This window comes from Parus major, chromosome 7 (assembly GCF_001522545.3).
Source record: "Parus major isolate Abel chromosome 7, Parus_major1.1, whole genome shotgun sequence".
Taxonomy (NCBI): domain Eukaryota; kingdom Metazoa; phylum Chordata; class Aves; order Passeriformes; family Paridae; genus Parus; species Parus major.
This window is the reverse complement of record NC_031776.1, coordinates 580,707-593,735: the sequence shown is the minus strand read 5'-3', so window position 1 is coordinate 593,735 and position 13,029 is coordinate 580,707. Positions and strand designations below refer to the sequence as shown.

At 53.4% G+C, this 13,029-nt stretch overlaps 1 protein-coding gene across 1 annotated transcript in view; it reads right to left on the bottom strand.

The window, feature by feature from the left end:
- Window positions 1–417: 417 nt before the first annotated feature.
- Window positions 418–13,029, bottom strand: part of LOC107207636 (aryl hydrocarbon receptor-like) — a 20,715-nt gene continuing 8,103 nt past the window's right edge. Inside the window, exons 3-10 of the mRNA XM_015635121.3 lie at window positions 8,746–8,861; window positions 6,144–6,233; window positions 5,795–5,894; window positions 5,544–5,686; window positions 5,214–5,404; window positions 4,784–4,893; window positions 4,353–4,494; window positions 418–3,976 (exon numbers count right to left, since the gene is read on the bottom strand). Of these exons, the coding sequence (XP_015490607.2) occupies window positions 2,212–3,976; window positions 4,353–4,494; window positions 4,784–4,893; window positions 5,214–5,404; window positions 5,544–5,686; window positions 5,795–5,894; window positions 6,144–6,233; window positions 8,746–8,861 (2,657 nt within the window). The 3' untranslated portion in view covers window positions 418–2,211. The remainder of the gene's footprint in view (window positions 3,977–4,352; window positions 4,495–4,783; window positions 4,894–5,213; window positions 5,405–5,543; window positions 5,687–5,794; window positions 5,895–6,143; window positions 6,234–8,745; window positions 8,862–13,029) is intronic.

The following is a 13,029-nucleotide window of genomic DNA, read 5'->3' as shown; positions in this document are numbered from 1 at the left end:
ATCTACAAAGTAATGGGATTTTTCTCTGCGCAGTCTGTTTCTCTGTCACTTTCTTTTCACCCTCTTCCTCTTTTCCCTCTTCCCCCTCATGTTTACCGTTAAATAAAAATCCATACTATTGGCGTTGGCATATGGTGTCATTTACACCTTGTTTCGAGCAGAGGCATCTCTGTAATAATTTTTAATAGTCGGATATTAACAACCACGCGTGTCAGTGCCGAGTGTATCCCTGCCTGTGAGCCCCACAATGCCACAGGGCAGTTTGGGGGTGCAGTGAGCTGTCCCTGCAGTAGCTGGGACAGTGACAACACAAGTGTCACACGCCCAGTGCCCGGACCAGGCTTTTCCCAGCACTTGCTCAGTCAGGGAAGAAATGGAGAGACATGGTTTTGGGTCAAAACAAACATCGGCACCACACAAAGCAAATCACCTTTTTTTAATACATAGCCAAACACAGGGGTGAGGCTCCGGGACAGCTCTTTTCTCCTCAGCACCTTCTGGCTGCCACCAGCAGCACAAAGAAATCACGGAGCGGAAAATGAGACGCTGCCACCAGAACAGACTTTATCTGCACAGCCACGAGGTACAGAGAGATCAGACACCAGTGACAGAGCACAGGGGGGGTCTGGCAGGGCCCCAAGCAGCAGTGCCCCCACCCCAAGGCCCATCTCTTGCAGGAGTGGGAGGCCCTGGCATGCCCCAGCACTTTCCCACAGGTGCCAGAACAACAGGGGCTGGTGAGCAGAGTCCATTTTGCTGCTTTTTGGATCCAGATCACAGCCAGTCAACTCCTTGCCCCATCCTAGGTGCTCCTCGAAGCCACCTCAGTGGTCCAGCACATTTCAGCATTGCTGTGCTGCCAGGCTGCAGACAGGAGCTTGCCCTTTCCCAGGCTCCATCAGCTGAGGCAAAGCTGGGCGTGAAGGAAGAGACCCATGGAGATGAGGCCACTCCACACCAGGACATGGGGGCTTGCTGCTGGTCCTGTGCTAATTAAATTGCTGATTTAATTTGCTTGCTAAATGCTTAACACTGGTGTACAGGCAGATGTGATACTCGGGGTGATGGGTGCATGAGGGGAAGGTGTGAATGTCCCTAAGCACTCTGATCTCTCTGGCCCAATGCTGCAATCCACTGTGGTCTCAAATCATTCTCTCCCTCCCCAGTCATTGCTTTTTTTGTGGGTTTCCCTGATGGATCTGCAAGACTTTGCTCGGTGGTGGGGAAAAAAACAATTCATTCACATCTGAGGTTACATATGTAGAAAAGGAAGAGAATTCAACCAAGTGGTTGTGCTGGGCTGCAGGTTTGAGGGGCACCAAGTGGGTCTGACATGGAGAGGAGTGGTTATTGCATCCCTCCCTGCCTTTCCTTCTCACTGCTTTGGCAGAACCACGGGGGAACCCTCACTGTTCCTCTGTCCCATGGCACTGTGGAGCAGAGGAGAGGAAGGCCAGTGACAAACCCAAGGGGAGCTTGGCTGGACCTTCCCCACCCTGCATCCCAGAAAGTTCACAAAGGCCTGGTACCCATCTCTCCCAAATTCCCCTGGAAAGCTGCTGGAGAGACCAAACCCCCGAGGTGCCTCCACTCCCACCAAGACCCTTCAATGCTGCTGAGCTCTTTGAAGTGGTTGGTAACACCTTTCTGAAAGGATTTGGGCGGTCTCTGGAGGAGATAGAGAATACATGAGGAAAGGGAGGAAAGGAGGCTCAGGCAGGCAGAGATGATGCAGGGGGCCAAACAGCAACATGACAAGGGTGGTCCAACACAGGAGATGAGGAAACCACACTGTTCTGTTGAGAAACAGCTTTCGGTGCTACCTGCCTGTGAGGGACCAGTTCCATCTGGAAGAGGCTACCCCAAGTACGTGGATATGCCAGCAAGCAATGTCCTTCCCTGGACCCCAAGAACCTGTAAGTCTCCCCAGTGGCACAGCTGCATCTCCCTGAAAGACTTCACATGGAACAAAAAGTCCAAACCGTTTCATCCTAGACTGCTTGACAGCATTGGAAGACAAAATCCTGGGAAACCAGGGAGCACCACTGGCAGGTATGAGAAGAGCTCACAGCTGTTGGTGGCTTTCCAAGACAGGGCTCCTGGTTCACAGTGAGCTCCAAACCAGGCTGCCCACAAAAGATGGTGTGGCTGCACCCCTGGCAGACCCTCCGTAGGAGCCAGGTGCCCTTCAGGTCCTGCAGCTCTCACACTTCACCTTGAGCTGGATCTCACAGGCATGGGGGGCTGCCCAGCTGAGAAGGGAACTGAGGGGCAGCCAGGGCCCTGCCCAGCACACAGGGGTGCTCCTGCAACCTTCGCAGGGAAAGCTGCTGAGCACCTCGAAACTGAGCCCGGTGAGGAGCAGGGTGCTCCAGGGTGGTTCTCAGTGGGACGAGGCAAAGCACCCAGCTGCTGGGGAAAGGACACTTTAGCAGCATCCCTCAGGAAGCTGCTCTCATGCCTAAAAAGGCTGTTTCCATACTGGCATTCAGGCAGCACAACGCAGTCCATCTGGTGGGCACTGGGATCTGTGCTGGGGTCCAGCAGGAGCCTGCTGGGGTGCACTGGCCCTTCCCCGTGGCTCCTTTGAGAAGCTGCCCCAGCCTGTGGGAGCCACAGCTGCGAGAACCACTTGTCCTCTTGGAGCACTGCCTGCTCCCCTTTCCAGGAAAAGCTGTGCTCTACATGGGCTGCCAGGGGCTGTTTGGGGAAGCTGCCATGCCCTGGCAACTGCCTGACTCCTAAGGGTGCAGGGAGAGCAGCCTCCACATCACAGAGCTTCCCATCCCTGCGGAACAGGGACTCTTTTGAGCCCTGGGCAGAGCAAGGAACAGACTGGGACAGGGGTGGCAACCACAGCCCAGCCCCCGGGGGGCTCTCAGGGCTGCCAGCTGGCAGAGTTTGGGATTCCACATGTGCTCCTGCAGCTTCCAGCTGTTTCGGAGCTCTGGCCAGCCAAGCCTCCCATGGGCAACTGGCTGGGTTTGTCTGGAGGGGGACATTGTGCCACAGAGTCACCAACTTGTTTGAGTGCAATGGGGGTGGGCAGCTTGAGCCCACCAGCTGGCACCCAGGCTGGCTCTGAGCAGTAGGAACAGTGCCACCCACAGCAGCAGAGGGGGTAGCTTCTGCCTGAAATGCTTGGCTTGCCAGCTGAAGTGCTGCAGAGGATTTGCTGCCAGAGACAGGGATGCCCAGCACCGTCCCTGCCACCGGCCTGGCTGGATTAAATGGGCCCTGCTGCTCTGGCTGGGCAGAGCTGCCCTCAGAGGTAACGGAAGCTACAGAGCCCACAGCCCCATGGCCTCCCCGTGTGCCCGCTGCCCGGGGCTGTGCTGGGGCTGGCAACACCGAACCAGCTGCCCAGCAGCGCTGGAAGTGAGTCACAGCACTGTTTTCCTCATGGCAGGGTGGGAAGTCCAGGTTCTTCCCAGCAGCCTCCCTGAGGAGCATCTGCTCCACACAGGATGTCACCTTGGTGCCCGGCCTCTGGAGCCCCTGAGCTGGCAGCTCCTCCTCTGCCTCCAGGCTGAGCAGAGCCTCCTCCCACTGCTGCAGCTCTGTGCTGTCCACGCCGAGGCTCTGGCAGATGTTTCCATCCACCTCACTCTTCTCAAAGAGGGTTTCGATGACCACCAGGAGGGAGTTGCTGTCCTCCTTGGCACTGCTGATGTCCTCATTCTGGCTCAGCCCATCGGGCTCAGGGATGAAGCCTGGCAGGGAGAACTGAGGCACGTTATCAGCATTGGAATTGTATATGGATGCATCCTGCTTCAACATGGCCCCAAGGAGAGAGCTGGGGTCTACCACGTGCTGCTCTGAGTTGGAGCTTGCTTGCACCTGCAACTCTGCCTTGGTTTGGAACGAGTCCAAGAACCCAGGAAGGTCATTCCCATACAAGACTGCTTCCCCCGTGGCAAAGCTGAAAGGCAGCTGCACGTTTCTCTTCCGGAGATGTTCCTCCCCTTCTTCATTCCTTTGGTGCAGAGAGAAAAGGGGATGGAAGCAGCATGAGCAGTTCCTCCAGGCCAGGCAAAACCACCCTTCTGACAGCAAGGGGGGAACTCACAGCCCTGCCCCTGGCTTTTCTAGAGGAAAAGGGGACTGGATTGGGCCAGCTACAGGAAGGCTCTGGGGAGCCCACAGGGAGATCTACATGGCTCAGGAAAGGGCTGCTGCTCCCAGGCAGCATGTCCACAACCACCTCCTCAGAGCCGCTTCAATCACGCTGCAGGAGGACAAACGCTGCAAAGCTCCAACCCCACCGATCATTTCCTCCACCCTCACGGCCTCTGCGTGCCTCGGGCAGCCCCCCACGCCCAGAGCAGCTAAAGGGAGCCAGCAATACTCACGACAGGGCTCGCTGGCGGGCGATGATGCAGTCAGGCCTGTCCCCTTTGTACACCAGCCGTGCGTTGGCCTGCACCCACAGCCAGCTGCCCCTCTTGGTCAGCAGCCGGAACACCGTCAGCCCGCTCTCCCCCGTCTTCATCACTGAGGCAGGGACACAAGAGAAGTGCCACCCACAGAGCTCCCCCGCAGAGCCAGACAAATGACATGTGCAAGATGCCATGGGGTTGAGCATCACCTTGTGCCCGTGCTATGGGGGCAGGAGACACAGGATGCTGTCTCTCCGCCAGCTCCCTGAGCTCATCCAGGAGAAAGAGCCTTTATCACAGCTACTCCAGCCCCGGGACAGACAGCACCAAGGAGCAATAGTACAGCAAGGCCAGAGCCTTGAGGGAGCTCACAAATACCTCCCCAACAGCTCCCCAGCACTTACTTCTCACGTGGTGCTCTGCGCAGTGCATCATGTCAGCCGCATGCACAAACTGGTACCCGGAACCCCTCCTGCACAGCTCCACCTCCGTGTATCCCAGGACAACCTTGCCCCTGGAAACAGCACAGGAATGCAGTGACACTAGGGATGCACTCCCCATAGCTGCACCCCACAGGCCGGACTCCCACTTTGGGTGCTGCAGTGCCCTGCCCTGGGCTGAGCTGCATCCCCTGTTTCACAAACCATGGCAGACATGTTTCACAAAACATGCCAGTGCCCTGTTAACCTGCTCCCCGTGTTACTGGGGGCCTGCAGCAGAGGGACAAAAGCATCAGGCCATGGGAGCTGGGTCAGGTGTTCCTTGTCCCCACCAGGTCCAGTTTTCTGTCCAGAACCAGGGATTTTGTCATGGGGAAAGTGAGAGATGCCTTACCGGGAATCACAGGCCATGGGAGTGAAGTCCAGCTTGTGCTTTGTCTGAAAGATCAGCGTCTTGGTCCGGAGTTCCAGGATGGAGAGAGGCTGGAGGAGTGTGGCGATGGCAAAGAGAGCAACTGGGGACTTGTCTGCTGCTGACTTTTGCTGCCCAAGAAGGAACTTCAGGCGCCCATGCAAATTCAAGGCCTTACAGGGATTAGAAAACGTGGGTGTGAAGCAAACAAGGTGGTGGGAACCGGCTGTGCTCTCATCCCTGTGGGACACAAGTGGCTCTGGGGGAACACCTTGTGGGCACAGGGGGAGCAGAGGGGTGTCCCAGCATTACCAGGAATCCCGAGGAGTTATCCAGCAGGCAGCGGAAGCGGCAGGTGAAGTTTCTCTCCACAAAGGATTGCTTCTGAGCATGGAGGTGCTGGGGGCGGGCTGTGATACTGCATCCAGCCAGCAGCGGCTGCTCAGAGGGAAAGGCTGGAAAAGCAAAGAGAAAAAGAAGCTTTCCAAGCTGTACTGCACACCCTGAGCTCATGGCTCAGAGCTGCTCAAGTGCAACCCTGCAGGGACCACCCTGGCACTCACTGTCAGCAGCGTGCAGTGGGGTCCTGTGCAGCTGGTGACGGAAGGTGGCCCTGTCGTCCGCATGGATTAGCTCATACACACTCTGGTAGATGAGATCTGACTGGAATGACACAAGAGAATAGTGCCTGCTCCTGGACAGCTTGGCAGAGGTGTCAGGAGGAGGACACAGAAGGTTTCCCTTCCTGGGCATTAGAAGAGCAGGGATTGAGAGTAAAAAACAGGCCAACTCCAGTTCCTTCCCCTGCCACAGGAGCTGCTGCCCTTTGGGAAACTTCGCTCCCCATCCACACCTCCTTCCCACACCAGGACTGCATGTATCTGTTTCCAGCCAGGAAAACACAGTACTCACCTGGTGGAAGCCCAGGTAGTCCTGCACAGTAGGGGAGATGTAGAAAATGTAACCGTCTCCAGTCACAGCGATGACAAATCCATTGAGTGCCTGAAAGCAAAAGTTCTGTCCAAAGTTACTCTCCCCAGCTTCAGTCCAGCTGCTGAATGCTGAAATCCCCCAGGTGTTTCTTTAGCATCCAGGGACAAGAAGGGACCTTCTTCCTCCAAGGAGCCCCACAAAGAAGGACAGCACCTGGTAACCATGCAAGACTCAGTTCTGTGGAGTTTTTTGTACCCAGCACGAAAAACGATCCAACCAAGATGGACCAACTTCTTTCTCCAAACCCCCATGGAGCCCCCTCTCACTGCAGGGCAGCACCTGCATCAGGAGGGACCAGCTGAAGAGAGGTTTCATGGAGGACCTGGAGATGGTTTCCTTCTCTCCAGCTGGGAATAGCTACACTCTCCTGGGGCTCTGCTTTGGACACGATGATCCTTGTGGGTCCCTTCCAGCTCTGGATATTCTATGATTCTGGTGACAATTTCAGGCTGATTTCCCCCAAAAGCGAAGCACTGCATTAGATAGTAACTCATGCCCCCTGCTCTTGACAGTGATATGCTTATTAGGGAATAGGAGAGAAATTAGGGAAAGAACACCCTAAATGGAAACCCAGCACACAGATCCAGCTTGCTGGGGGACCAGTCCCTTCACTTGGTGTGCTGCAGCCCCCTGAGGGACACTGAATCAGAGCTTTCTGCAAATCAGTCTGTGCTTAAAATGATCTTTGTGGGGAGGGGAAAAAAGCAACCAGAAAGCTCAGTGGAGGGATTTCTGTCACAGTAACACCTCATAAGCTCTCCAGATGCCTTCAATCACCCCAGTCTGCCAATGCTCAGGTGGCTCAACAAATTGCCATCATATGGTTCGAGTCCAGAGCCCTGGGGAGCGGCTAAGGAGCAGCTCCATGCTGGGGCAGCCTGGAGCTCCCTCCTGGTATCCAGCTGCTCCTCCATGACCGTCACACTCACACACAGCTGGTGCCATGGGGGTCCCTGTGTGGTCCAGTATTCACTGCCAAAAGTCACACTGAGCTCCCAGGAGTTATTGCCTTGCCAAAATCTCACATGGAGGCTCCTGCTGGGGATCTGCTCACACTGCCTGACGCCTGGAGGGCTCTGCAGGAGCAGGGCTGAAGTGACCAAAGTCAGGTTCAAGGAGAGCCAAGCATCCATCTGCTGGTCTTTGGAGAGGTGGGAGAAGAGAACTGAAGCCCCAATAACCTAATAACCCAATAACCTAAGACCATGGAGAAAGCTTCTAAAACTAAGTGGAGAAACTGAGAATATGAATGTGTATGATAGAGGGAATTATATTAAGTCACTGGGTGAGAAAGTTAGAGTTTGGAGTTTTAGCTATATTAGTAAATTAAGTACAAGATGGAGGATTTAGGGGAGTGTCTCCTTCTTTTCTCTACAAGAGAGCTGGAGAGGGCATGGGGGGACAGGACAGGGGGGCTTCCCACTGCCAGATGGCAGTGAGAGATGGGGTATTGGGAAGAAATCCTTCCCTGGGAGGGTGGGCAGGCCCTGGCACAGGGTGCCCAGAGAAGCTGTGGCTGCCCCTGGATCCCTGGAAGTGTCCAAGGCCAGGCTGGACAGGGCTTGGAGCAGCTTGGGACAGTGGAAGGTGTCCCTGCCTTTGGCAGCTCATCACAAGATGAGCTTTAAGGTCCCTTCCTACCCAAACCATTCTGGGATTCTGTGAGAACCCAGGCACAGGAGATGCCAAGTGCACGGAATGGTTGAAGGTCTGGCACAGGCTCGCCCTGCAGTCCCAGTGAACAGCATGTTCCTCAGCAGACATGCCCAGAAGTCAGCCTTTCCATGTGACCTTTCCAGGCCAGGCCCTTCTGGCTCACAGTTACAGATGGCAGCCCAAACCAGCAGCACTATGGGAGGCTGACTGAGCAGCTCCTTGTGCTCCCAGCTTCACTGTCACCTGTTTCATGCCACACACCTGGCCTTTCTACAAAGCAAAGCTCTCATTTCCCACTGGTTTTGTCCACTACCCTTTTTCCAACATCCAACTCCTTTTCTCCCCCACAACCTACAAACTGAACCTGGGCTTTTCCAATCCCATCCCAGACAGGCTGTGAACTCATCCCTACAGAGCTCAAGGAATGCCCCAGGCAGGGCAAGGAGTTCCTGGGGGATGTTTTGTGCCACAGCACTCAACATTCCCCTCTTAGCCTTTGCTAAAGATAATGAACCAAGCCAGCACCTTGGGAACTACTCAGGGATCAATCCTTATGCCACCATATGACATCCCTGAACCTCCTGGTTGGGATGCAGCTTGTGTCTGTGAGATGTAAGGGGCAGCAAATTGCACTGGGATGAGAGGGAATGGTGTGAATGGGATCTGGACTGGTCCCAGCCAGGTCACACAGTGAGTGTCACAGGTCAGCAGTGTCAGTGGTGTCTGTCCCCAGGAACTCAGTGCCTGCAGGAATCACAGTGAAGCAGCTCTGGGCAAGGCAGGGTCTCCTCTTGCTCCACAGAAGGGACCACAAGCTGCAGAGCTGCTTGGGGAGACCCCAAATGACCAAGCTACATCACCATACCTGGAGCAGCAGCTCCCCCTCAGGAAACAGCTCCCTGTCACCCTGTGGCTCTGTCCTTCTGTCCCCTCCTGGGGCTCTGGGCTGATCCATGCAGTTGCTGACCTTTGGAGATGTAGCTGCAAGTGAGAAGGCAAGAAATCAGTGTGGAAGACAGTAGGAACTGGCACAGAGCCCATTTGCCCAAGGCTTCCTCCAAGAGATTCTTTTTGCTTCTTGATCCCCTTTCTGGGAAGCCTCGCTCTTGCCAGAGTGGGAGGCAGAGAAGCAAAGGACAGAGTGGAGTTGAGTGCTCCTGGTCTGCCAAGGCTGGGGAACACCACCTGCTGGAGTCAGAGGCACAAAAAATACCCCTTTATCTGTGCTGACAGGCTCAGACACTCGAAAGAACACTGAGTTTAACCTAAGACCATGGAGAAAGCTTCTAAACTAAGAGAAACTAAGAAAACTAAGTGGAGAAACTGAGAATATGAATGTGTAAGTTAGATAGAATTATATTAAGTCACTGGGTGAGAAAGAGTTTGGAGTTTTAGCTATTTTAGTAAATGAAGTACAAGATGGAGGATTTAGGGGAGTGGCTCTTTCTCCTTCTTCTTGGGTTCTTGGGTAATATTAGGTGACTGGATGGAAGAATCCACTTTGCAGGACAAAGGTGTTTGGCTATTGGGTTATAAATAAAAATAAGTTACTTGGCATTTCATTATTGGGTGAATTGACACTTAAGAGACCTTGGAGAGATACCTCATCCCTCCTTTTTGTAGCTTGTTTGCCTAGTGTACATAGCTCCTCACTGTCTGTAAAGATGTAATATAGATAAAGAAGAATAAACAACTGAGCCCAAACATGAAAACAGTCTCTCTCTCATTAATCTTGGTCCAGAGGAAAAGAACTGAGTTATCAGTGTTGCACCCTGACCACCCAACACAGCCAGGAGGCTTCTGGTTAGAGCCTGGCAGAGCTGGAGTTGGCTTCCAGCCAACCCACTGGGCTCCTCTGTCTGTGCTGCTGCCCTTCAGGGCTGGAGAAAGACACAGACAAAGCTTCCCAAAGCACCTGAGATGCCATCAAAGCACCCATACTTGTTTTCTCCCTTCCACCTTTGGCTGCTTGGAAGCAGACGGGGAGCTGGTGGCTGTGGCACTCCCAGTGACACCTGAGTGACTCCTCTTGACTCCCAGGACCTGCTGCCGTGAGCTGCCCAGGCTGATTCAGGAGCTGCCTCATGCCTCAGCACTGCATGCCTTGAAGGCAACATCCCAGGGTGCAGCCAGCACGAAACCTCCTGCTGACCCACTCATGGGACCTCGAGCTCCGTGGGACTCGCACAGAACCGGTTGTTCAGGGACCAGGAATGAGGACAGAAGCTCCCAGGGATATCCCCAGCATGGTCCTTTATCTGCTGATTATCACTGAAAAAACTCAATCCAAGCTCAGCTGCCAGCAAAAGGATGATTTTTCAAGGTATGTTTTTGTGCCAGCTCAACAAAAACAAAACAAAATCACAGAAAAGCTCAAAGCAGCTGCCATGTGGGAGCCACCCCACCTCTGCCACCATCTCCAGCTCCTGCAGCTCCCAGAGGTCCAACAGAGCTCACATGTGCTGTGTAATTCACATCCCAGAGAGCCCTGCCTGCCCCATCTCAGCCCTGCCTGTCAGACGGTGCTGGATCCAAAGGGGAAAGATCCTCTGAACACTGGGAATGAGGAAGAACCTCAAACCATCCTACATCTGACCATACATTTAATTTGCTCCATGGCATAAGCTCTCACTTCACTACTGAAATGATTTAAAGGTTTGTTTGGTTTCTTCCCTGGTAACACCAAGTTCAAAGCCAAAACAATTTGGACTCTGAAGAAGTTTCATGTGCAAGTGCTGATCTGCTCTGCAGCAAACCACCAACATGCAAAGGCATTTTCCCTGATGGATTGGCATGTTTGAATTCAAAACAAATTTAGAGTCAAAACGTCCCTGGGATCTATTTACATCTGGAGCCTGAATGCCAACAAGCACCCACCCAGAGAGGTCAGCAGCCAGGGCATGGATACAGTAGGGTAGGGTTATTAGCTGCAGGTCTTGCATAAAGTGACACAAATAGCAGTGGAGAGGGTGCTCTGGAGCAGGGTCAGTCTCCATCTCCACAGAGCTGGGATAAGTCTTCCAACCCTAAACCTTCAGCACTCCTTGGACATCCTCAGGCAGCATCTCTACCTTCCCCATCAGCCACAGCTTCTGCTCTTTCCCATCTTGTGCTCTCAGACCAGCCTGCTCAGGGGATGTGAGACCTCTGGGGAAGGTTGGGAAGGATGAGATTCAACAGGGAAACACCAAGCAAAAGCCTCTTCACGTGACTGGCATGTGATTCCCATGGAAAAGCATCCCATCTGGACCACATGGCTTCAATTCACACTTCATGGAGCATAATAGTTTCAAAATGAAACATCAATTCTCATTTAAAATTTCATTACTTTTGAAGGCCTGGCTCCTCTCTAAAGTATTGAAATGAAGCAGGCTGGCAGGGGTTTTCAAAAAGAAACGAGTTCTTCCAAAACAAAGCTCCAAAAGGGCACAGAACTTCTTGAGAGCATGCACATCTGGTCTCCAGCTCTCTCCCAGTTTCCACCAGCAGCATCTGCAGGGAAAGCTAAGGAGAGCTGCTGTGGCTTTCAGCATCCAGCAGGAAATACCCATCTTGTGCTTTCCAGCAAAATTTCTTCACCTCTCCCACTGATCTTAGCAATTAAGGTCCCACCAAAGGTGCTTACTTTCCCTTCTCTCAAACACAGAGCAGTCCATTTCTGCACAGCTAAGTTCAAAAATCCTCCAGAATCTGTCACCCATGTGACACACTTGACCTGGGGAGAAGGTCTGGAGCATGGAGAGAGGGGAGGAAACTCAAAGAGGTGCTGTCCAAAGTCCTGGTGGTGTGGAGCAGCTGGTGCTCACATCCAGCCCAGTCCTCAGCATCCACAGCCAGGTGCCATGGTGTTCCTGTGGCTCTCCTCCTCCAAACAGGTCTCTGAACTCATCCTCACTCAAACTGCCAAGAACCGTCGGGATTGGGAGCAATCCCCAGAGAAACCCAAGCACTTCCATGCCCATGCAACCACCAGGGATAAAGAGGCTATTCCCAGTCACTTTTTGACTTGGAAAGGAAAACCCAACATTTTAATTCTACCCCAGGCTATTTACAACATGGGGAACCTCATGGGAGGGAGGGATCACTCCTGAAAATGTTGCTTGAGACAAAATGGGGAGATGCCACCCTCTGGAATCCCACCTGGAGCCATGGATCCCTCAGCCTGCTGAAGCCAGTTCTCCAAGGGGCTAAGATGGGCTGGAAACACTGGCTGGCAGGAGGAAAAGAGCCCCACTGGCTGCCAGGCAGGACAAAGCAGGTGAGGACCTGTATTAAAAGCTGGCTAATTCATCCCATTTAACTCTAATGGAGCAGTTGAGAGTCCCACACAGAGCAGCTGAGACCACGAATTAATGGGATTAAAGGAAACAGGTCCAATGTGTATCCAAGCTGTAATATACCCACAACAGAAGTAACTGGGTAAAAGAACAGTGCACTTTTGCTGTCTGTGCCCAGTTTTTCCAACCTCCTGCAGTGCATCTTGGACAATTAATGGGAATTAACATGTGGATGTGGTGCTTAGGGACATGGGTTAGTGGTGGGCTTGGCAGTGCTGGGTTAATGGTTGGACCTGATGATCGTAGACGTCTTTCCCAAGCTTAATGATTCCATAATTCTGTGAAAAGAAGACCATGGCAAAAGCCATCTGCAGTTGCCAGGGAAGTCCCAGGCATTTGCTGGAGCAGTGTGATGATCACTCACATTTTCAAAGTGCTGGGACAGAGGCTGTATTTAAGACAGGAGGGGGACATCCAGCTCTGTCCTGAACCCCAAGACCAGCCAGAAGATGCCAAACCACATATTGGGGGTTACATGTCCTTCCTTTAGTTCTGGCTCACCTGTGGAATTTTTACCCATTATTTGTGGGGAAAACCTGACTGCTGGGACTTGGTGGGTGCTTGAGAAACGCAGAGTTCAGCAGGGCCCAGGGGGGAAGGGGGCAGGAATAGGGGAGGGCGGGGGTAGTTTTGGCAGGTTTCTTTGGCTTGAGAGGAGGACATTTTGCTGGGGGCTGTTGTGGGACAGAGAAGGGAATTCACCATCACCCAGATGGAGCTGCTGCTTCTTCTTCCCTCTTGGTTGGTGGCCTTGCACATCCTGTCCTGCTGGGACGTGTGGCAGTGTCAGGCACCGCCGTGGAGCTGCTGAT